This window comes from Dasypus novemcinctus, chromosome 17, assembly GCF_030445035.2.
Source record: "Dasypus novemcinctus isolate mDasNov1 chromosome 17, mDasNov1.1.hap2, whole genome shotgun sequence".
NCBI lineage: Eukaryota > Metazoa > Chordata > Mammalia > Cingulata > Dasypodidae > Dasypus > Dasypus novemcinctus.
In genome coordinates, this window is record NC_080689.1 from 99,634,455 (window position 1) to 99,658,221 (window position 23,767).

General features: G+C 37.4%; 1 protein-coding gene across 1 annotated transcript; it reads left to right on the top strand.

Annotated features, from left to right (window-relative positions):
• The first annotated feature begins 4,661 nt into the window (after positions 1–4,661).
• LOC101422636 (olfactory receptor 14A16-like) lies at positions 4,662–5,603 on the top strand. Its single transcript, XM_004449707.1, has one exon. The coding sequence runs from the start codon at positions 4,662–4,664 to the stop codon at positions 5,601–5,603; it is 942 nt and encodes a 313-aa protein (XP_004449764.1).
• The last annotated feature ends 18,164 nt before the right edge of the window (positions 5,604–23,767 follow it).

The window sequence follows — 23,767 nt, forward strand, 5'->3', positions numbered from 1 at the left end:
AAGACAGGACTTTCCTTGGGTTTCACCCATTTTGAGATCTATTTTGCTTTGCAGCTCTAGTCAGATGTCTTTGTTTCTGTATTAGTTTTCTCCTCTTTAAAGTGGGGATAATAGGTCTACTGTGAAGTTCAGAAGAGTAAAGTGGAGTGAGTAACAGTGTAATGGGTTCTTAGTTTATCGTCTGGAAACTCAGGAGAAAAGATAGAGAGGAGGGGAATCCACAAAATCATCTCTCTGATGGCTGCTAGAACTGTGTGTATCCCATCCACTGAAGGAATAAAGAAACATTGGCGGTTGAAGTCTGCTAAATAAGAAGCACAATGTTGAAGACATCACAGTGTTTCACCTCTGCAGCAGCTCTTTTTTTGTTTAAAGAAGCTTTAGATTACATAAATGTTATATTGAAAATATAGGGATTCTCATATACTCCCCACATTTTTTCCCCATTAATATCTTTCATTAGTGTAGCATGTAATGATGGTAATCAGAGACACAGCTGAGTGTGTCTGAGGCTGTAATATTGTAGCAGGCATTCTAGCATGGTGAACCAAATCCTGAGGTTTAGACTGAGGCTTCCTCTGTTGAAATGCTTACTCTACCTTGCATCCACAGTCTGACTTGGACTAATTCTTTAAGCTCTCTAAAAGTCTGATCCAGCCATGAAATGGGAATATCATGGGTGGTTTTGAGCAATGTTGTATATTATAATTAAAAATGCATGGAAATATCACAGAATGTGACTTTTACAGGGTAAGTGATCAGATCTGTCATTTATTTACTAGTGTATTTCTCAAGCTGTCTATTCTTCTTGCCTTTGAACTCCTACCAAAATGTATGCCTTCCAGGTCCTCTTATTCTAAAGTAGATAAAACAATCACCTGTTCTACTTGGGAGGATTAGAGCGGGAAGGTAGAGATGCTGGATATGCATTTTGACACATTCTCCTTTTATAAATCTTTAACAGATATGATCTTTGGACCTGACCCTTTTACTATTTTGAAACATAAGATGTCAATGGTTCACAAGCAAAATTATTTGAGGGCCTAGAAAATTTTAAGAGGCTTGTCCAAATATGAGAAATAAGAAGCTCTCATTTGGAATGTGCTTTTCTTTTCTTAATACATTGGGTTTGTCAAAGACAGACAAGTGTTTCAATATTGTTTTCACAAAAACATCTCAGGGTCTTTCTGCTAGTGGCAGCTCTATGGAAGAGAAAAGTGGTGAGCAAGTCTCCATTCTGAGTCCAGGCACAAACCATCCCATGTGAAGTCTGCAGGTGTTTCACAGGAGAAGGGATGACTTTTTCTTTTCTATAAACCAGATCTAAAATCCCTTCATTTTTGTAACAACTTTACTAAGACCAGTCATAATGTTTGAACTTTCTCTAATGATTAACGATAAAGACCTGCATAAACAGTTTATATTGGCAGTAAAACTTGCTGCTCATTCTCTCAAAGTAAGAACACTCTCTTGCAGACCTTGAGGACAGCTTTTTCAACACCTACTTAGTAGCAGAATTTCCTATAATTCTGGGTCCACTCTAGGAAATGTTGCCTCCACTATGCCATTCACCTTTAGATACTGAAACATCCTTTGCTCTCAAAAACCACAGGTTAAAACTAAATCTCTGAGACCCCTCAACTCTCCCATCCCTCTTAAGCAGATCACTTTTGTTAAACTTGGCTAGAGTGTTCTACTTCTACACCTTTCAGGCCGCTGAGTTTCTGTTTTGATCCCACTGTATATACTCACTTAAATAACTTTGTCTTCCATTTTTCTCTTCCAAAAATTTACAAGGGTTAACCATTTCCTTTGCCACATTTGTACATCAAATCAACCCTGATTCCTTCATTACTCCTAAAGGATTTATTGCCTGCCATAATTTAGCCTAATAAACATCATCCTACAGGCTTGTTATAACTTTTAAATGAACAATATATTGTGCTAGGAGAACAATGTATTATTTTATTTGAATACCTAACAAGCAAATGTAGGGTAATTATTTGGAGATAAAGGACAAGTCTTCAAAGAAAAGTGGTATGAGCTTCTAATTGCTGAGAACTTGTTTGGATAGCTGAAATCTCCAAGGGAGAGTTTAGACATACAACAGCTGGAAAAGAAAAATAATTTTTGGGAAGACTGACTTTTAGAGACAAAAGTCAAAATGTTTCCAGTAAAGCAGATAAAGATATTTTATAAATTATTAGATGCAAGCCAGGATATTCTAAGACAGTGAGCTTTCAAATTCAAGCATATATCAGAATTGCCAAGAGAAATGATTGACTCTTATCTTAAAAGCCTCACCCAATTGTTTCAGTTTCTGTAGGTCTGGGTTGGCACCCCAGGATCAGCATTTCTAACAAGTCCTCAGATGATGCTAAGGGTGATTCATCTGGTTCTACCCTTTGAAAAACACTGATCTCAAACCACTGGAGCCCACCCGAGGAGTTACTAACAAAGAGAAAGAAGCCATTTTTTTGGTAAATCATAATAAGAGGGTCATAGGGAAACCTCACATTGACCTTGGATAATACAAGGTCATTTACAAACTTCATTTTCTTTTTTGTTTGTTTGCTGTTTGACTGGTTTGGTGGGAGAAATTAGAATGATACCCAGATTTTTAAAAATTTATGTGAATATGTTTTTTGGTATAAGAGCTATGCAGGATATTGCCCCAAATATAATAGACTGAAAGCTAAATGGCACACATTTTCTAAACTCTGAGCTTTCTACTCATTGCAAACCTTTGCATCTTATTTACTTTATGTAAAGATTTTTGCTAGAATACAATATTTTGGTATTTCTTCCTTTGAGTATACTAAGTTCAAATTATGAAAACCCACATTTTTACTGAATTTACATGTGATTTTTTCAATGTTCATATTCAAACTACAGGAGAGGTAGGTAAAAAATGAGGGAGGAAATCCTCAGATGCAGAAATTGTTTCAAGCAAAACTCCTACATTCATTGAACAGTTAATATCTTCACACTGTGAAATATTTGTAAAATCCTTTCTCAGTTGAAGTAGCTTCATAATGGGATCATGCATAGGCTATCACTCCTTAAGCATATGTAAATTAAATGGGTCTTACTAAATTCCATCATCCTGCATAGCCAATGTATGATATTGTACTACATCTTCATGTCAGAAGCAGTCGTTCTTCCTCTGAGCCAATAAGAAAGGAATAGAGAAATAAGCAAGAAAAGAACAGATTAATGTGGACATAGAAGAAAGATTTACTATTCTCAGCCACATAGATGATGGGGAAGCCCACTGAGAATGGTGGCAATAGGGAAAAAGTTAAAGACTAAGGACAGCTGGAAGAACACCAGGGAGAAAAGGAAATCTGTCTAAGTACCAAGTATTCAGAGTTGTTGTTGTTGTTGTTTTTATCCCTGGTAGTTAAACAAGATATTTGGTTAAAAACTCATGATTCTCTAAAGTCCACAGAGTTATTATGGAGAATTGACTGAGAAGGTTAAAAAAAATTAAAGCATGTGAAAAATTTGGAAATATTTTGCAGCACATTTCAAATAGTTCTGTTCTACTTAAAAGTAACTGCTTAAATTAGGGTCATTTTTTTGTCAAATAAAATCTAGCAAGAAAAATACAAATATATTTAGTAGATTTCTATTGTTCATATCCCTAATAAATTGCCTAAATGTATTTATCTAAGATATCTCAAGTTCTTTCATAATGTTCGATTCTAATTATACTGATACTGATTTTTCATTATGTTAGAAATTAAATGAAAAAATTTAAAAAGTATAAAATTATTACTCTCATACAAATATAAACAAACACATACAAAAGATTTTAATTAACATATTTATTAGTGAGGAAACTAGCAAGATACTACAATTCATTCAGAAGACAAATCAAATTACCATACATGGAAGCAGATAATTCACAGAATGGATTTTCAAATTGATGCAAAATGCATCTGTCTACAGAACAACAATCAATTGCTTTAGATCAGAACACAGCTAATTCGCATTTCTTTGGAAAATCATTATTTGCATTATTAACAGTTTTATGCAACTTTCAGAATTGGAAAATAGCCAAAAACAAAAAAAAGGCAATGACTAAACTGCAATAAGCAGGACTCTTATTCTGTAATTCTTTTTGCCAATTTCAAAGTTTTTCACGATTTTTCTTCTTACTGGCATAAGGAAAAAAGAATTCATTATCTTTGAATTAGAATAATGATACTGTGAGAAAACTTGCATGTAAAATGATGCCAAATAATTTATCAAGGGTACAATTCTAGTAAATGGTTGAGCTAATATTTGTACTCATACTGATGGTTCCAAAAACAATGCCTTTTATTAGTACATATTGCTACATAAAAAATAATATTAATAATTCTATAATGGTAGGATATAAACTACAGATCTTAATATAAATAGAATTTCAAGTTGAAGATTTGAGACTGATAGCCCTTTACAGTCACAAATCTAATGTTAAAATCTGGGATTAAATTACCTTGGTGATGACTTTGTGGGGTTAGTCTCTCAGTCTCAATTTTGTGAGACATACATAGGTGAGTGATTGTAAGGGATTTTATAGAAAATAAAACCACAGACACATTAAATCATTTCAGTCCATTCTCAAGTTACTCACTTTATTTTTCAGAGAAATTGGTTAAATATCCAGAGAAATGCACAACTTCACCTTGGGGACCACATTCTTTCTCATGGGATTTTCTGAAGTTCGGGAGATCCAGATTTTACATGCTGTACTGTTTTTGGTAATTTACCTGGCAGCCTTACTAGGGAATCTTATCATCATCATTCTCATCAGCAAGGATCATCGGCTACACACCCCCATGTACTACTTCCTGAAGAACTTATCCTTTCTGGATCTCTGTAGCATTTCCATCACTGTCCCCAAATCCATCGCTAACTCTCTGACTAACCACAACACCATCTCATTCCTGGGGTGTGTTTCACAGGTATTTTTCTTATTTGTCTATGCCTCTACAGAAGTAGCTGTCCTCACAGTGATGTCCTATGACCGTTATGTTGCCATCTGCCACCCCCTCCAATATGAAGTCATCATGAACCATGGGGCCTGTGTGCAGATGGCGGCTTCTTCCTGGGTCAGTGGAAGTCTCAATGCAATTCTGCACACAGCTGCCACCTTCTCAGTGCCCATGTGTGGGTCTCTTTTGGTGCATCAGTTCTTCTGTGATGTTCCCCAACTCCTCTCTCTTTCCTGTTCTTATAACATTGGAGAATTAGTAGTCATTGGGTTGAATTTTATATTAGATGTTGTCTGTTTTGTGCTTATTGATATTTCTTATATTAACATCTTCTCCACTGTGCTGAGGATGCCATCAAGAGAAAGCAGGTCCAAAGCTTTCTCTACATGCCTGCCTCACCTCCTTGTTGTGACTTTGTTTCTCTCTTCTGGGATTTTTGCTTATTTACGCCCTCTTCCCAAATCTCCATCAGCCTTTGACTTGCTGGTGTCTATGTTCTATACAGTGGTGCCACCCACCATGAATCCCTTCATCTACAGTCTAAGAAATAAAGATATGAAAGCTACACTGAGGAAACTGCTAATGAGCAGACATTGTCCTTCCAATTGGAAGAGGTGAAGTTAGATGTGACGTGATCTTTTCATTCACTGACATACAAACTGATTGTAAAGTCTGGTGATAATATTGGGTATTTAAAGTATGACTATCATGTAAATGATGGGTGTACCCACTGAACTGGTATAAAGAAGTATCCTCTATACCTAAATATGTAGATGGGGCAAAGTGTAGGGTTTCACTAGGATTTGGACAGATATGCTGGTCTTTTATGTATGATCACCATGGAAATATTTATCTGTTGCAAATGCTAAAATGGACAAGATATTGGGATAAGGGATAAACCTGGATTATCTCAAGCATATGAAATATAGGGTTACTCTTAGCAAAGGGGGCATGTAAAATGCTATGTCCTAGAGTGATATGTATAATTTATTCTCAAATTAAAGGATGCAAGATTTAGGGCCATCTTTTGTCCATCTGTCTTCCAGTTTCCTTTCCCAAACCTATTCTATACCATTTTCTGACATATGTTTAATATTTTCAGATAAGTGAAAAAAGATAGGGACATTTTAATTCAACTTTATTATAATAATTTTTTCACACAATTATAATAATATGAAAATAAGCTTTCATAGAATAAGGCAACAAGCCCAGAGATATTCTTAGAATGAATGTGGATATTGGGAGGAAATATATGAAGAAAATTTGAAAAGGCATCTCCTAAGCTTTATTTTAAAGGAAGAGAATTTCTGAGTCTCAGAAGAGGTTAGGGGACTAAAGCAAAGGCTGAGTTGGAAGCAAAACAAAACAAAAATATCAAACAGTGGGATGGGGTGAAAGGCTAGTCTGCGAGTGGATATCACATTGATCTTTGTCATTAAAGAAAAGAGAAGATGGAGGAGATGGAGTAGGCAGAGAAGAAAGAGGTTTGACAAGATTCTAAGAGTATCAAACAGAGAGTGAGGTCAAGTATCTATTTATAAGAATATCAAACAGACAATGGGACTGATTGATTATTTGATCAATTATTGCCACAAAGAGAAAGTAGTTATAGGTTATATTTTATCAAATAGATAATGCATTAGTTACGTTTGGGGAGATCAAAACAATAGAAAAGAAATTTATTTAACTGCTAGGTAGAGTGGCAGATCTTCACAATTCCTGAATACAGAGCATACTATGATCTTAGGACTAATTCTCTATTCCTGACCTAGTGTTATATTCCCTGCCTTGGTCTATTTGATCATGAGACTTCTTATGCCTCAAACTACTCCAATCTAGATCAGCTTGTTCTTTTAGATACTTTTAAACAAGATTTATCTCACCATCTTACCACTTCTTTTAGTTGTAATTTGGTGTTTCCATGAGCCTTTGGTATATGGTCTTTTCCATCATGTAAATATGCTGTTTGAGGACAGGAGCTATATCTCATGTGAATAGCTTAGTATGTTGCATAGAGGAGAGACTAAGCAGGTTTATAATTAATGAATGAATTGTTGAAAAATATAACATATTTTATTGCTTCCACAAAAATTTTTTTATTTTGGTTTATTTTAGTTTTATTTTAGTTATTACCCTTAACTTTAAAAGTTTCTAATATCTTCTTTTTACTGCCCAATTTGGGTATATTTGTGCCATAAATCAATTTTTAAAATAATTATCATACTGAACTATAGTGAGCTTCTAAAGGGAAAGAATTATATGATATTCATTATGCATTCTGATTTAAAATGAATTATGGACCCATTTTGATTATTACTAATTTAAACTTATAATAGTTTTTATTTGCACTGAATTGAATTGTAATTCATTCCAAAAGAAATGGATTATAACAAAACTTTTGTAATAATACTAGTCTTTTGCATGTTGCTAATTTACATGATCAACTCTATTTTCATAGGAAAAATAACAGAATTTGTGCAATAAATAGAGAGCAAGCATTTCTATTGTTGAATAAATATGTCTGCATTTCTTGGAAAAATATTCTATGTGTGAAATATATTGGCTTATTTCCAACCAGTTGTTATATACCAAATGCAATAACTGAACTGACCAGAGCCTGTTAGGGAGATCCCATTCCGTCTCCTTCTAATCCCTATGTTATATTTTCTCAGTCTAGACTTACTGACCTTTCCCTCAAGACCAAGTACATTATATTAGGGAGTCTTTGAAATTGTTTGGGATTTACATTTCTAAGCTAGTTTTCTTATAAGGGAGAACATTTGGAATGTAGCATATGGTAGGTAATATAAAGTCCTCCCAAAATGTCTTATGTCCTTATCTCCAGAATCTGTGAATATGTTATCTAACAGGATAAAAGTAACTTTGAGTATCCAAAAATAAAGACCTTGTTATAAAAACATTATATCAGATTATTGAGGTGGGCACAATCTAATGACCTAAGTCCTTTAAAGCAGAGGACCTTTTCCAACTCTAGTCAGAGACATAGTAGCATGAGGAGTACTTGACAAGGCATTGCTCATTGTGAAGAAGGAGAGAGGAGACCATTATGCAGTGAATGCAGGAGACCTCTAGAAGCTGGAAAAAGCAGCAAAACATTCTCCAATGGAGCCTTCAGAAATGTGAAACCCATATCACACTTCTAATGTACAAAACTGTTATAAATTTGCATTGTTGTAATTTGTAGTAATTTTATTACAACAGTAGAGAATTAATAAATTACATAAAATCTAAAGTCTCATATCATTGTATAACATTTATTCTGCAGTTAATTTAGGATAGAGCAGAGAAAGGAGAAATATTGCATATATTTATGCACCATACACTAGGCACTTTCTAATCACCTATCAGCTATAGAGTGGTAAAATTGTGATAAAATCAAATAAGCAAGTACCATAAACATCAGGATGAATGAATAATCTATTGCAGTGTAGAAATATATGGGTAAATCTTACAAACATAATATTGAGCAAAAGATGTGGGACATAAAAGAGTTTACCTTGTATATCATTTACTTAAGTTTAAATGAAGGTTCAAAGATGCCAGAAGACAGGACATTCATCTTGGATTTATAACTGAAAGGAGACATGAAAGGAGTTTTGGGGTGGTCTTCAGATTTATTCCTTTATCTGGATGCTGGTAGTATGGATGAATCCATTGTGTGAAAATGTATTGTCTCCAAAGAGAGAAAACTCAAGTCATGGGGAAAGGATGGAACCCATTGAGCAACCTGGGAGTGAATGGAGGGCGATTCCTCATATGTCTCAGCAAGGAGTCCTTGTGAGTCCTGGCAAAGATGACTATGGTTAGGAAACCACAAATAGTGGCTCTCAATCAACAAACATTTTAGTGATACCTAGGGAGAATTGAATACTAGTTTAAATGTAGAACCCAAATACTAACTGCAAATCCATTTCCATACTAACATACAAATTGTTGTATATTGAAGTTCATATTTCCTTTGATTTAAGGAAACATAGGAGGTCCCAGGTTAAATCATTGGCCCTGATGAAAGAAAGAAAGAAGGAAAGAAAGAAGGAAAGAAAGAAAAGAAAGAAAGAAAGAAAGAAAGAAAGAAAGAAAGAAAGAAAGAAAGAAAGAAAGAAAGAAAGAAAGAAAGAAAGAAAGAAAGAAAGAAAGAAAGAAAGAAAGAAGATAGGATGGGAGGAAGAAAGGAAGGAAGGAAGGAAGGAAGGAAGGGAGGGAGGGAGGGAGGGAGGGAGGGAAGAGAAACAGTGTGATATGGAGTTTATTACATAATGGACTACGACAAGAACCAGACCTGTTTCACCCATGTGGATGTTACTTGGGTTAATAAATTGCTAATATATTTATACACATACATTTTTTCTTGATAATATATATTCTTGCTTTAACAATAGCAAACATAACACTTGGTAGTTTCCAGTTTCTCATGTGGTAATAATATTATCTATGCCTATTTTCTGAGTAAGAATAAGAGGGACAAAATATGAAAGTATGCATTGGCTCATGTGTATGTTGCTCAGTGTTTCTGGGGCAAGACCATCCTGCTAAACTTTCTGTCATCTAAAGTATATCTCTTTTTCTATGTGTAGTGTCCTTTCTTTAACCTTATCTGTTAATTCAAGAAGAAAAACTAACTCACTTTATTAAGAAGAGTTTGGAATATTTACCTTTATTTACCAAATAAGAGGACCAAAACAAACCAATATTGTTTGGGAAGGAAAATTTGTAAAATACAAATATTTTAACAAGTCATTCTTCCATTAAGACCATTTACAGCTCACGAGAGGATACAAAACATCAAGTACTAATGTGAGAGATGTTATGACAGTAATATATGGAGTATGCTTATTGATGGAGGAAATATGACATTTGAAGACATTTTCTTGGTAGTGATAAAACTGGATTTAATTTTCAAAAGTAAATAAAAGGGAAATAGGATGGGTTTTGATAAACTGTATGACATGAGAATTCAAGAAAGTCCAGTGCATAATGACAAATTCTAAGTTCTTGAGGTAATTGGATGTAAATGAATCGAGAATGTTATCCATCCTAAAGGGGATGGAAGGGAAAATGACATAAGTGTGACTTAGATCATGTGCAAATATACTGTTCAGTAGTTTCACATGAAGCCAAAGTTAACTAAAGAAAACAATAATAAAGAAAACTTATGCTCCAAATAATGAGTCAGCTATTTTATTGAATAAAATTTAACATTTCTCTTTTACATATATATTTTAATGGCATTAATGATATTGCATTTAATATGTGCACAACATAGTGCTACCATCATCCATATATATTATAAAAATTTTTACTTACCCCAAACAGAATTTCTGTAATCATTAAGTAATTACACCCCTTCTTCCCCTCCCCAGCCCTTGGAAACGTTTTTTTTAAGGATTTATTTATTTATTTATTTATCTCCCCTCCCCTCCTTCCACCCCAGTTGTCTGTTCTCTGTGTCTATTTGCTGTGAGTTTTTTTTCCGCTTCTGTTGTTGTCAGTGGCATGGGAATCTGTGTTTCTTTTTGTTGCGTCATCTTGTTGTGTCAGCTCCCTGTGTGTGCGGTGCCATTCCCGGGCAGGCTGCACTTTCTTTCGTGCTGAGAGGCTCTCCTTACGGGGAGCACTCCTTGCGCATGGGACTCCCCTGCGTGGGGACACCTTGTGCGCAGTACTCCTTGTGCGCACCGGCTCTGCACACGGGCCAGCTCCACACAGGTCAAGGAGGCCCAGGGTTTGAACCTTAGACCTCCCATGTGGTAGATGGATGCCCTAACCACTGGGCCAAGTCCGCTTCCCAGAAACTTCTAATCTACTTTCTATCTCTGTAAATTCCTTTATTCTAGATAATTCATGCAAGTGAAGCTATGAAACATTTGTCCTTGTGTGCCTTGCTAATGTCACTCAGCGTAATGTTTTCAAGTCTCACACAAAGAGTAGCATGTATCAGAACTCACTTCATTCTTTATCACAGCTGAATAATATTGCACTGTATTTGTATACTACAGTTTGTCTATCAATAATTCATCTGTGTATGAACATGAATTGTCCACATTTTGGTTATTGGGAATAATGCTAATAAAAACTTTGACTTATGAATATTTGAGTGATTTCATGTTTCAAATATCTTTTGGTATATATGTAGAAGTTTGATTGCAGTGTTATATGTAATTCTATGATTAACTTTTTGAAGAACACCAAACGGCTTTCCACAGCAGCAGCACTATTTTATATTTTCATAAGCAGTATAGGAGGGTTCCAATTATACAACCTCTTCTCTGGAATGATTGGATTATATCTCCCCAAAAGGTATATTGAAGTCTTTCTCCCCAGTATCTCAGGATGTGATATTATTTGGAAATAAGGTCATTACATATGGAATTGGGCAAGTTAATGTGAGATTATATTGGGGAGAGTGAGATCTTCACCCAAAAAGACTTGTGTTCATACAAGAAGAGGAAATTTGGACACAGAGAGCTAAAAGGTAGTGTTGGAGATTTGGACCTGAAGGGTATCAGGAATGAAAGAATGAGAAAAGGGAGAAGGAATCAAAGAGAAAGAAAGAACAAGAGAAAAAGAATGAGAGAGCTGGGATCAGGAGGTCTGCAAGTAATAACTCCTCAGACAACTTTATTGTTTACAAGGGGCTCTCTATATACCCCAGTGTACGTGACAAGAAGCAGGCATATGTAGCCTACGTGCCAATAAGCATAAACACATAGTCTATGTGTCATCAAGCAGCAACACGTATTAACTATCAGCATTACCCATAGTCTCAGGAATTTTTAAAAATCTTATCTCAAGGTACAAAGTCTAAGTGTTCTATTCACTACAAAAGGTATGTGCTCATCTTTTCTTTCAGCCTTTAACAGCTTCATCCCATTTGTTGGGAACTCTTAATTACCACATTCCTTAGGTTGCAAGCGTAGCCATGGGGACAGCATGTCTCTCCTTGAGAGGCCACTGTGCCTCAGTTTCCAACAAGGTAGAACATTATGTGGCTACTGGGGGAGAGAATGCCATGGAATTGTGGTAATCCATCACTAGAAACTGGAAGAGTCATGGAACAGACTCTTTCTCTATGGAATTGCAAGTAATCATGGTCCTCTTGACAACTTGCTTTCAGAAATCTAGACTCCAGAGTGGTGAGTTAATAAATTTCTGTTGTTTTAAGCAACTCCATTGTACTATTCTCTAACAGCAGCTTAAGAAGTTGACGCTTGTCATATCCCCTTTATATTTAATTACAGCAGTCTTTATATGTGTAATATTATATCTCATTGTGGTTTGAATTGCATTTCTCTAATGGCAATGATATTGAGCATCTTTTAAAAAATACTCTAAATTTTTTCTTTAAATTACATAAATTACTTAGCTTGCATAAATGTTACATTAAAAATGTTGGGTATTCACATATGCCCCACTCCCTACCCCTCTCACACATTCCCACATTAACAACATCCTTCATTAGTGTGGCACATTTTTTAAGGTTGATAAACACATTTTGGAGCATTGCCACTAAGTATGGAAAAATTTTGTTTAAACTCTCTCCCACACAATTTTGTAAGTTATGACAAATATAGACTGATCTATATTTGTCATTGCAACATCATTCAGGACAATTCCAATGTCTCCCAAATGCCTCCATATTACACCTATTTTTCCCTCTCCCCTCCCTCAGAACCTATAGTGGCCACTGCCTCCTCATGAATGATAAAAATTCTTCCATGACATGAATAACTATAAGTCTATGGTAGAATACAAGTCTACACTAGTCCATCATTCAATCCCAGAGGATTCTGGGATGGTGATGCCCATTCTACCTCTCATTGAGAGAGGGCTTAGATCCCTTGGGACAGATGGATGGGACTATCTCACTTGCTGTTGCAAACACTTTCTGTTCCTTGGGTTGGTTGTTGTCCATCATCATTTCCTTGTTATTTGTCCAGGCTGAGTCCAGTGAACTGGAGAGTAGGTACTGCAAGTCTCTTGAGATTCAGGGCTTGACTGACAAATGGAAAGCCCAAAGATTTAAGTCTCTTAGACATAAACCTATTAACTCTAGTGCTAACTATAAGTTCAAATAGAAGGTGCAGAAGAGCCATGTGTAGGGAAATCACAACTGAGTCCAACTCTGTCACACTGGGGAGCATAAATTTCAAAGTAAGGACCACTGCCAAGGTACCAAACTCCTGAGCTGTCTGCCCTGCCTATAGTGTCTGGATGTCTCCAGAGCCATCAGGAGCCCCACTATTTGAGGCAATATTTATTTTGGCACTCAATAACATCCTGCTGGAGATTGGGGCAAGATGGCATCTGAGTGAGTGCCCTTCCCAGTCTCTCCTGAAAAGAAGCAACCAAGTGGGGTTGGAGTCTTGTTGGAGAGGGCTGTTTCAGGGGCTTGCAAGGCAGGAGGTGTATGGACATCAATTTGGAGAGACCATGACAGCAGTAGTTCTTGGTAAAGGTAGAATTGCAGGTTACAAGCACAGAGGTCAAAAGCTGTGGGGAGGCAGGACCCTTCCACCTAGGGCTGGCAGCTGCAGTGTTCCCTGAGAACTCTCATTTGTGCAGTGGTGTTCCTGGGCCCTGTGATCCCCAGATGCATGGTCCCTAGGTCCAGATCCACTAAGTCCCCATAGCCTGCATTCCACAGACCTACATACCCTGAGTCTGCAGTGTCCTGGAGGCCTGGCATTGCCCTAGCCCTCCAGTATTGGACTGACTCTGTGAGTGGGAGGGATTTGGTAGGAGGTGCAGCAAAGGGGCCGGGCAAGTGCAGGTTCAATTTTCTGCCCCCCCCCCCTTTTATTGCACTTGGAGGAGCATAGCAGCTGGCTTGAGGAGAGCCTGGGAAGAAAGGAGTGGCGAATCTGCTGAGAAAGTCCAATTCACCGAAATACCCTGGGATAGAAAATTTGGTCTGGGAGAAGGTGGAGTGAGAAAATCAATTAGCCGTCCAGTAGCACACCTAAAGGAGAGGGACTGTAGGATGTGATTTGCAAGCTTCCTATAGCATACTTGGGGTTCCCTGTGAGGTGTGGGTGCTCCCTCTCTCAGGAAATTAAGAGTCATTGTTTTCTGTGTGGAGCTGGTTCAACCAGGACCCAGTTGAATCTCCTACCAGACCTCTCAGGCACATTTTCTGCTGCCCTGGGAGAGAGGGAAGTGAGGAAGGGAGAAAGGGGGAATGTCAGATTCCTAGGTGTTTTATTTAACTGCAAAGAGGATTCCTTGCTTGAAACTTTGTCTGGTATTTTGTTGGTTTGTCTTCTTGTTTTTCCTTCCTTTTTATCCCCCCAAGACCCTTTTCTCTTTCTTTATTCTTTTTTCTCTTTTTCTTTTTCTTGATTACTTCCTCCCTCCCTTTTGTCTATTTTTTTCTTTTTCTTTTTTATATTAGGTGCTGCAGGGGGCACTTCACATTTGCTGTATTTCCTCATCCTCCATTTCCTCTTTTCTGTGTGTATTGATTTAGGCAACCAACACGATCCCTGTTCCTCTATATCTTTCAATCCTCCATCATTTATTCATTGTTTCTCTTACATTGCATCTCTCTTTGTTTACTCCCCTATTTTTCTGAATTTTTATTTCTAATACCTTTGTTTTTTTTCTGTCTTATATTCACTCTTTGTATTATTGTCCTTTTTTTTCTCTTTCTCTCTCTCCTGAATGCAGTGGCCTTTTAATTCACACTATATTCCTCCCCATATTCAGTTTACTGTCTCATTGCATGTAGTCTACTTTTCTTAATGTTATAACTCTACATATCTTATGTGAGTCTAATATCCGTTCTCCTAGATCTCACATAGTTTGTCTGTTAATATTTATTACCAATACTACTATTATTCATTTTCTTTTCTTATTGCTTTTGCCTTTTCTGGCCCTAATATTTTCCTTCAAGTGAACTTAGCCAAGAACAAGGAAATAGAATAAGAAGAACAAAGTGACAAAGAGAAAACTTAACATGCATGCAAAAACAACTAATTAAAGCCTAAACTAGACAAAGAAGCTAAGCAACTGATTAAACCCATCAAGATAAAATGATGATGAGACAGCAACAAAAAACTACAAACCAAACCAATAATCAGGAAAACATGCCTCAATCCAATGAACAAACTAAAAACCAAGAAGAGGAGCAGAACATCAAACAAGTAATTAAAGCTCTCAAAATACATATAAGGGACCAATTTGATGACATGAAGGGAGAGATTAAGAATATGAAGAAAACACTTGAAGAGAATACAGAAGAAATTGCAAATCATATGCAAACAGATAACAGATATGATGGTTATGAATAGCACAATTCAAGAAATCAAAAATACACTCTCAGAAAATAACAGCAGACTGAAAGAGGCAGAGAAAAGAATTGGTGAGGTGGAAGACAGTACATCTGAAATCAAGCAGATAGTAGAATTGATCGATAAAAAGATTTTAAGAATCCAGCAGGGACTTAGGGACTAAATGACAATGCAAAATGCACAAACATATACATTATAGGCATCCCAGAAGGAGAAGAGAAGGAAAAGGGAACAGAAGAGGTGTTGGAGAAAATAATTGTTGAAAACGTCCCAAACCTATTGAGGAGATGGATGTACATGTACAGGAAGCACAACACACCCCAAACAGCATAAATCCCAACAGGTCTACCCCAAGACATATACTTGTCAAATTATCCAATGCTCAAAACAAAGAGAAAATAATAAAAGGAGCAAGAGAAAAGAGAGCAATCACATACAAAGGAGACTCCATAAGATTAAGTGCCGATTTCTCATCTGAAAGCATGGAGACAAGAAAGCAGTGGTATAACATAGTAAAGGTACTAAAAGATAAAAAATAAATTCTAACCAAGAATACTATATCCAGCAAAGTAGCATTCAAAAATGATGGAGAGTTCAAAATATTCACAGATAAACAGAAACTAAGAGAGTATGCCAGAAAGAATCCTGCCCTTCAGGAAATAATAAAGGGAGTTCTGCAGGAAGAAAGAAAAAAACAGAAAGACAGAGTTGGAGGAGAGTGTAAGAGTAACCAAAAAGACAAAAACAGAAAAAAAATCAAAATATGACAAACACAAATGCAAAGAAAATATAGCTAATATAAGTAATTCCTTGAAAGTAATAACACTGAATATCAATTGATTAAACTCACCTGTCAAGAGACTCAGCAGGAATATTGGATAAGGAAATATGACCCATCTATATGCCATCTACAAGAAATACCTCTCAGACCCAGGGATTCAAGGAGGCTGAAAGTGAATGGCTGGAAAACAATCTTATAAGCAAACAATAACCAAAAAGGACAGACATAGCTATATTACTATCAGACAAAATAGATGTTAAATGCAAAACAACTGTGAGAGACAAAGATGGACAATACATATTAGTGAAAGGGATAATCTTTCAAGAAGAAAGAACAATCCTAAACATTTATACTCCTAACAAGGGTGCCTCTAAATATGTGAGGCAAACACTGGAAAAATTAAGTGAAGGAATAGATACCTCTACAATTATAGTGGGGGACTTTAATACACCACTATCAACTTTGACAGAACTTCTCAAAAGAGAATCAATAAAGAATCAAAGACTTTGAATAGTATATTAGAGGAGCTGGACATAATAGACATATGCAGAACATTATACCCAAATACAGCAGGATATACATTTTTCTCAATTGCACATGGATCATTCTTCAAGATAGACCACATCTAGGCCACAGAAAAAGTCTCAATGAATTCAGAAAGATTGAAATCATACAAAATAATTTCTCTGACCACAGCAGAATGATGCTGGAAAACTGCAAGGGCTAGTGACCCAGATTTGCCACCAAGATTTGGAAGTTAAACAACACACTCTTAGAAAAACAGTGGGTCAAGGAGGAAATCTCAAAACAAATTAATAACTACCTTGAAACTAATGAAAATGATAATGTATCCAAACTTATGGGATGCAGCAAAAGCAGTACTGAGAGGGAGATTTATAGCCATAAATTCATACATCAAAAAAGAAGAGAGAGCTAAAATTGAAGAACTAACTGCATACTTGGGGGAATTAGTAAAAAACAAAAAACAAAAAACAAAACAAAACAAACAAACAAAAAAAACCTAACTAAACCCAAAGGAAGAAGAAAGAAAGAAAGAACCAAGATCAAAGCAAAACTAAATGAAATAGAAAATAAGAAAACATTGGAAAAAATAAACAAAACCAAGAGCTGTTTCTTAGAGAAGATCAATAAAATAGAAAAATCCTTAGATAGACTAACAAAGAACAAAAGAGAAAAGATACAAATATACAAAATAAGTAATGAGAAGGAGATGTCACCACTGACCATACAAAAATAAAGGATATCATAAGAGAATACTTTGAAAAACTATATACCAACAAGAAGGACAATTTAGAGGTAATGGACAAATTCCTAGAAATACATAAGCAGCCTACATTGATGAAAGAAGAAATTGACGGTCTCAACAAACCAAACACAAGTAAAGAGGTAGAATCAGTCATTAAAAACCTCCCAATAAGAAGAGCCCTGGACCTGATGGCTTCACAGGTAAATTCTACCAAACATTCTGGAAAGAACTAACACCAATCTTGCTGAAACTCCTCCAAAAAATTGAAACAGAAGGAACATTGTCTAACTCATTCTATGATGCCAACATAGTACCAGAGTCAAACAAAAACACCACAAGAAAGGAAAATTACAGGCCAATTTCTCTAATGAACCTAGATGTGAAAATCCTCAACAAAATACTTACTAATAGTATTCACCAACACATTAAATGAATTATACACCATGATCAACTGGGATTCATTTCTGGTATGGAAGGATGGCTCAACATAAGAAAATCAATTAATGTAATACATCATATAAACAGACTGAAGGGAAAAAAGCACATGATAATATCTATAGATGCAGAAAAAGCATTTGACAAAATATAGCACCGTTTCTTGATAAAAACACTGTAAAAGAAGGAAACTTTCTGAACATGATAAAGAGTATATATGAAAAACCCACAGTTAACATTATTTACAATGGTGAAATTCTAAAGTCTTTCCCTCTAAGATCAGGAACAAGAAAATGATGACCGCTATCACCCCTTCTATTTAACATAGTCTTAGAAATACTTGCTTGAGCACTGAGGTGAGAACCAGACATAAAAGGCATCCAAATTGGAAAGGAAGAAGTTGAAATTTCACTATTTGCAGATGATATGATCCCATACATAGAAAACCCTGAGAAGTCTACAATGAAGCTTCTAGAACATATAAATGAACTCAATAAAGTCTCAGGTTATAAGACCAATGTGCAAAAATCAGTAACATTTCTGCACACCAGTAATGAGCAATCTGAGGAGAAAATTAAGAAACAAATACCATTTATAATAGTAAATTAAAAAATCAAATACCTAGGAATAAATTTAACTAAAGATATAAAAGACTTATACACAGAAAACTACATAACACTGTTCAAGGAAATCAGAGAAGACCTAAATAAATGGAAGAATATTCACTGTTCATGGATAGAAAGACTAAATATTACTAAGGTGTCTAGCCTACCAAAACTGTTCTACAGATTCAATGCAATCCTAATAAAAATCAAGACAACATTCTTTAATGAAGTAGAGAAATTATAAAATTCATTTAGAAAGGAAAGAGGCCCTGAATAGCCAAGACATATTGAAAACAAAAATGAAATTGGAGGAATCACACTATCTGACTTCAGAACATATTACATGGCTACAGTAGTGAAAACGGCATGGCACTGGGGCAAGGATAGATACACTGACCAATGGAACCAAATTGAGAGTTCTGATATAGATCTTCATATATACAGCCATATGGTATTTGACAAGGCCACCAGAAACTCTCAACTGAGAGAGAATGGCCTCTTCAACAAATGGTGCCTGGAGAACTGGATATCCATATGTAAAAGAATGAACAAGAATTACCAACTCATACCTTATACAAAAATCAACTCAAGATGGATCAAAGACCTAAATATAAGAGCGAAGACCATAAAGACCTTGGAAAGCAATGTAGGGAAGCATCTACAGGGCCTTGTAATAGGAAATGGCTTCATGAACTTCACACCAAAAGCATGAGCAGCAAAAGGACAAATAGATAAATGGGACTTCCTCAAAATTAAAGCCTTCTGCACCTCAAAGGAATTTGTCAAGAAAGTGAAAAGAGAGCCTACACAATGGGAAAAAATATTTGCTAACCATATATCTGATAGAACACATATCCTGCATTTATAAAGAAAATCTATATCTCAAAAATAAAAAGACAAACAGCCCATTTAAAAAATGGGGAAAAGATTTGAACATATGCTTCTCCAAAGAAGATATACAAGTTGCTAAAAAACACATGACAAAATGCTCAAAATCCTAGCTATTAGGGAAATGCAAATCAAAACTACAATGAGATACCAACTTACTCCCATAAGACTGGCAGCTATCAAAAAATCAGAAGGCTACAAGTGCTAAAGAGGATGTGGAGGAATGGGAAATTCATCCACTGCTGGTGGGAATGCAGAAGAATCCAGTCATTCTGGAGGACAGTTTGGCAGTTTCTCAAAAAACTATAGATTTGCCACATGACCCAGCAATTCCACTGCTGGGCATATATCCAGTAGAACTGAAAACAAGGACACAAACAGATATATGCACACCAATGTTCATAGCAGCACTATTCACTATTGCCAAAAGTTGGAATCAACCCAAATGCCCATCAACAGATGAATGGATAAATAAAATGTGGTATATACATACAATGGCATACTACTCATCTATAAGAACAAATATAGTACAAACACATGTGATAACATGGATAAATCTTGTGAACCTTATGTTGAGTGAAGCAACCCAGGCATTGAAGGACAAATACTACATGACTTCACTGATGTGAAATGAGTTCGGGGGTAGAGGAAGGTTGGGAGATGACACATATATGGGTGAGAGCTATCTATGATAAGCTGGAGGTATTTGTACAAAGAAGATATAAAATGGGAGCATAGGGATACTTTTCAGTAGGCTTTGTGAGATTGAGGGAGCTACAGATGGGACAATGGGTCAGATGGCCCAAGAAATTGGGGAGAGGGGGGAGCACTTGAACATAGGAGATTGTCAGGTATGTGGTTGAAATTATAATGCGAGGCGGGAAGCAGACTTGGCCCAGTGGTTAGAGTGTCCATCTACCACAGGGGAGGTCCGTGGTTCAAACCCCGGGCCTCCTTGACCCATGAGCAGCTGGCCCATGCACAGTGCTGATTCGTGCAAGAAGTGCTGTGCCATACAGGGGTGTCCCAGCATAGGGGAACCCTAAGTTCAGGGAGTATACCCCTTAAGGAGAACCACCCAGCATGAAAGAAAGTGCAGCCTACCTAAGAATGGTACTGCCCACATGGAGAGCTGATACAACAAGATGATGCAACAAAAAGAAACAGATTCCTGTACCACTGACAACAAAAGAAGCTGACAAAGAAGACAAAGCAAATAGACAGAGAGAACAGACAACTGAGGGGAAGGGGAGAGAAATAAATAAAACTTAAAACAAAAAACAGATAATGTTAAAAAAAGAAATTACAATGTGAGAAAACTCTTTATAAAATATAATAAGGAAGGTTACCTGTTTCAGATGATTAAGGTGGACATCTGACATAGGGCAAGCTTCTACAGAGTGTATGAGTGCTCATTTTGTTATAGTGAGTTATATCAATGAGAGTGAAGGTTTACACACGTCCTGGGGAAGACTGATGTCAAACAGAGAGAATTGTACCTCTTGTGAGAATTTGTGGCTCCCAATGAGTTAGGACAGTAGAGTATGTCAAGCCCTCAACATTGTTGCAAGTATCTCTGAATAGGGTCCTTCAAGTAATGAAGATTGATTGTCACAGTGGGCCCTGAGGGGAGGGGAAAAAAGGTATTGAATAGATGGAATCAGTGTACCTTTGGGGCAATGGAAGTGTTCCATAACATCATGCAATGATGGATATAAGACTTGTTAAATTACACCAAAAGTGTATAATAGTCTATAGGTTAAAAGGTAAACCATAATATAAAACATAAGATAACTAAAAATTTAGAAAATTGTATATTCTACAATATAAACCATAATATAAACCCAAATGGAACTATGTTTGAAAGCTATTGCCGCAAATTTAATATGAACATGTAAAAAGATCATTGTTTGGGAAGGGACAAAGGGTTTGATGTTGGATATGTGGGAGTGCACTATATTGTATATATGAATTAATATGATCTAAAATTTATGTGAAGACAAACTTAATAATTAGGGGGAAAAAAAGGATGTAGACACTGAGGAAGAAATGGAAGAAATTGCCTTGCCACTGTACATGCAGGGCAACACCTTTAGCAGTGATAAAAGGCAAAATGTCAAAAACAAAGCTTTTTCATTTTTTCATTGTTTGACACCACAATTTATTTTTCCTTTATTTAATTTTTCTAAATTAGTATGTATTCTATATCAGCCTTTGAACCCATAACTATATTCCAGTTTACTTTTAATGGAAACTGGCAATATATTAGGCTTCATTTTTAAAGAAGTTTTGGACAACAGAGAGGTTCAACTATGGCAGGCGAGGAACACTGGTGTGGGGTGCTATTGATAGGGAGCACATGGTTGGGAGAGTTCTCCATTGCATGTATATGGGGTACATAAAAATATTTGGATATTTTCATAGTGGTTTCTGTTAAAAATGACAACTGGGTTCCTAGCCAGGAGAACTCTATCACATTCCCCAATGGAACAGCAACAATTCCCCAAGTGCAATGGCAAAGACCAACAATGAGCCCTTGATACTGATGGCTACAATTATGAGTCTGTGCGCCTGAAATATAAACTAGGCCAAGAGCTGCAGGGTGCCTAAGAGTTACCTCCTGAGAGCCTCCCTGTTGCTCAAATGTGGCCACTCTCTAAGCCAAACATAGCATGTACATGCATTACTGAGGTGAGGCAGGCTGAAGTCTGGCTGGCAAGCATAGCCGTCCAGTGGGGGATATGCGCAGCCCACCACTCGGGTGTAGGGCGGCTGGAACGGGTGAACTGCCCTCAGCCATGGAACGGGCACACTGCCCTCAGCCCCACCCAGGCAACCAACACCGGCTTGCTGATAGCCAGCAGGAGCTGCCTACGTTCACATGCCCCCTCCCACACTGTCAAGCCACAGCACAAGCCGCACCATAAAAGGCAAGGAACTAGTCCCTACCAATCACTCCCAGCCCCGTTCCCCTTTCCCGCCGGTGCCGCCCCTTCACCAACCTAGAATCTGCCTCTTCCCCCCACCAACTGCTCACCACCGCCAATCCAATCCCCCTTTGGCCACAGACAATCAGTCCCCTGCTCACTCCCCCATAACCCTATATAAACACATGTACTTCCCTTAATAAATTAGACCTGCGTGCTCACCTCGTCTCCGTGGTGGTTTCTCCACCGCGCGCCCTCCATGCCTGCGAGCCCCCGCAGGAGCCTAGGCCTCTCCTGCCCCATTGTCCACCGGACAGGACGTACTGACCGCACATTACCTTCCCCTCAGAGTTATAGGACATAGCCATCCTTCAGAGTTATGGGACATAACTCTGAGAGATGAGCTTCCCTGGTGCCAAGGAATTGCTATCAAGCACCAGCTGATGATGTAACTAGAAAATGACTTTGAATAAAAGGATCATCTCAGATCAGCAGAATATCTCAGCCTATATGTAATAACAGGTGTTAAAAACTATATTTGACTTTGGGTAATAGGAGGAAATGGAAAGGACAAATGAGTTTATATGGCTATGAGTCTCCAAAAGAGAGTTGGGAGGCCATCAGAGGGTTAACGCTTATGCATTCCTCAGCAGGGTCCCAGAGACAGCCAAAGTAGGTATATACTCAGGTACTGATTCTCCTGAGGACTATGGAGACCCACAGGTTCTATGGTCATGGCAGATGACTCTGGAGTTCGGTGCCATGTCAGTTGGCCCTACTTTGGAGTTTGTGTTTCTGAGTGTGATGGAGTTGGACTCAGATATGACCTTTCTACACATGCCTCTTCCTTTACTTTTACCAGACCTGTGGTTGGTCCTGAGGATGGTGTATACTCAGGAGACCTGAATCTCTGGACTGTCCATGTCACATCCAGGCCCTGAGCCTCAGCAGACTTGCAAATCCTACCCTCTGGTTTATTGGACTTACCCTGACCAGCTAAACAGTGAAGTGAAGAAGGTCAACCACCACACCAGGGAGCCAAGAGTGCCTACAAGGCAAGCAGGAGGATTGCATCCAGCATCCATGTGGAATCTAAGTCCCATCTTGATGTAGAGGGGGACTGGACATAAACATCCCAAGGTCCACAGGATGGAAGAATAGAGTATGGATTAGAGTGGACTTACTGGTGTTCTGCTGTGGAACTGTTGTGATTAGTAATGGAAGAAATCATTGCATTGATGTGGAGGAAGTGGCCACAGTAGTTGCTGATGGTAGGGAGAGGGAAGTAGAGATATGATATGGGGACATTTTCAGGATTTGGAGTTGCCCTGGATGGTGCTGTGGGGACAGATGCTGGCCATTGTGTGTCCTGCCATGGCCCACTGGGTGGACTGGAGAAGAGTGTAGACTACAATGTAGACCACACCACTGCCCATGTGGTGCAGCAGTGCTCCAAAATATATTCACTAGGTGCAGTGAATGTGTCATGATGATTGAAGTGGTTGTTGATGTGGGAGGAGTGGGGTGAGGGGGGTCGGGGTATATGGAGATCTCATATTTTTTAATGTA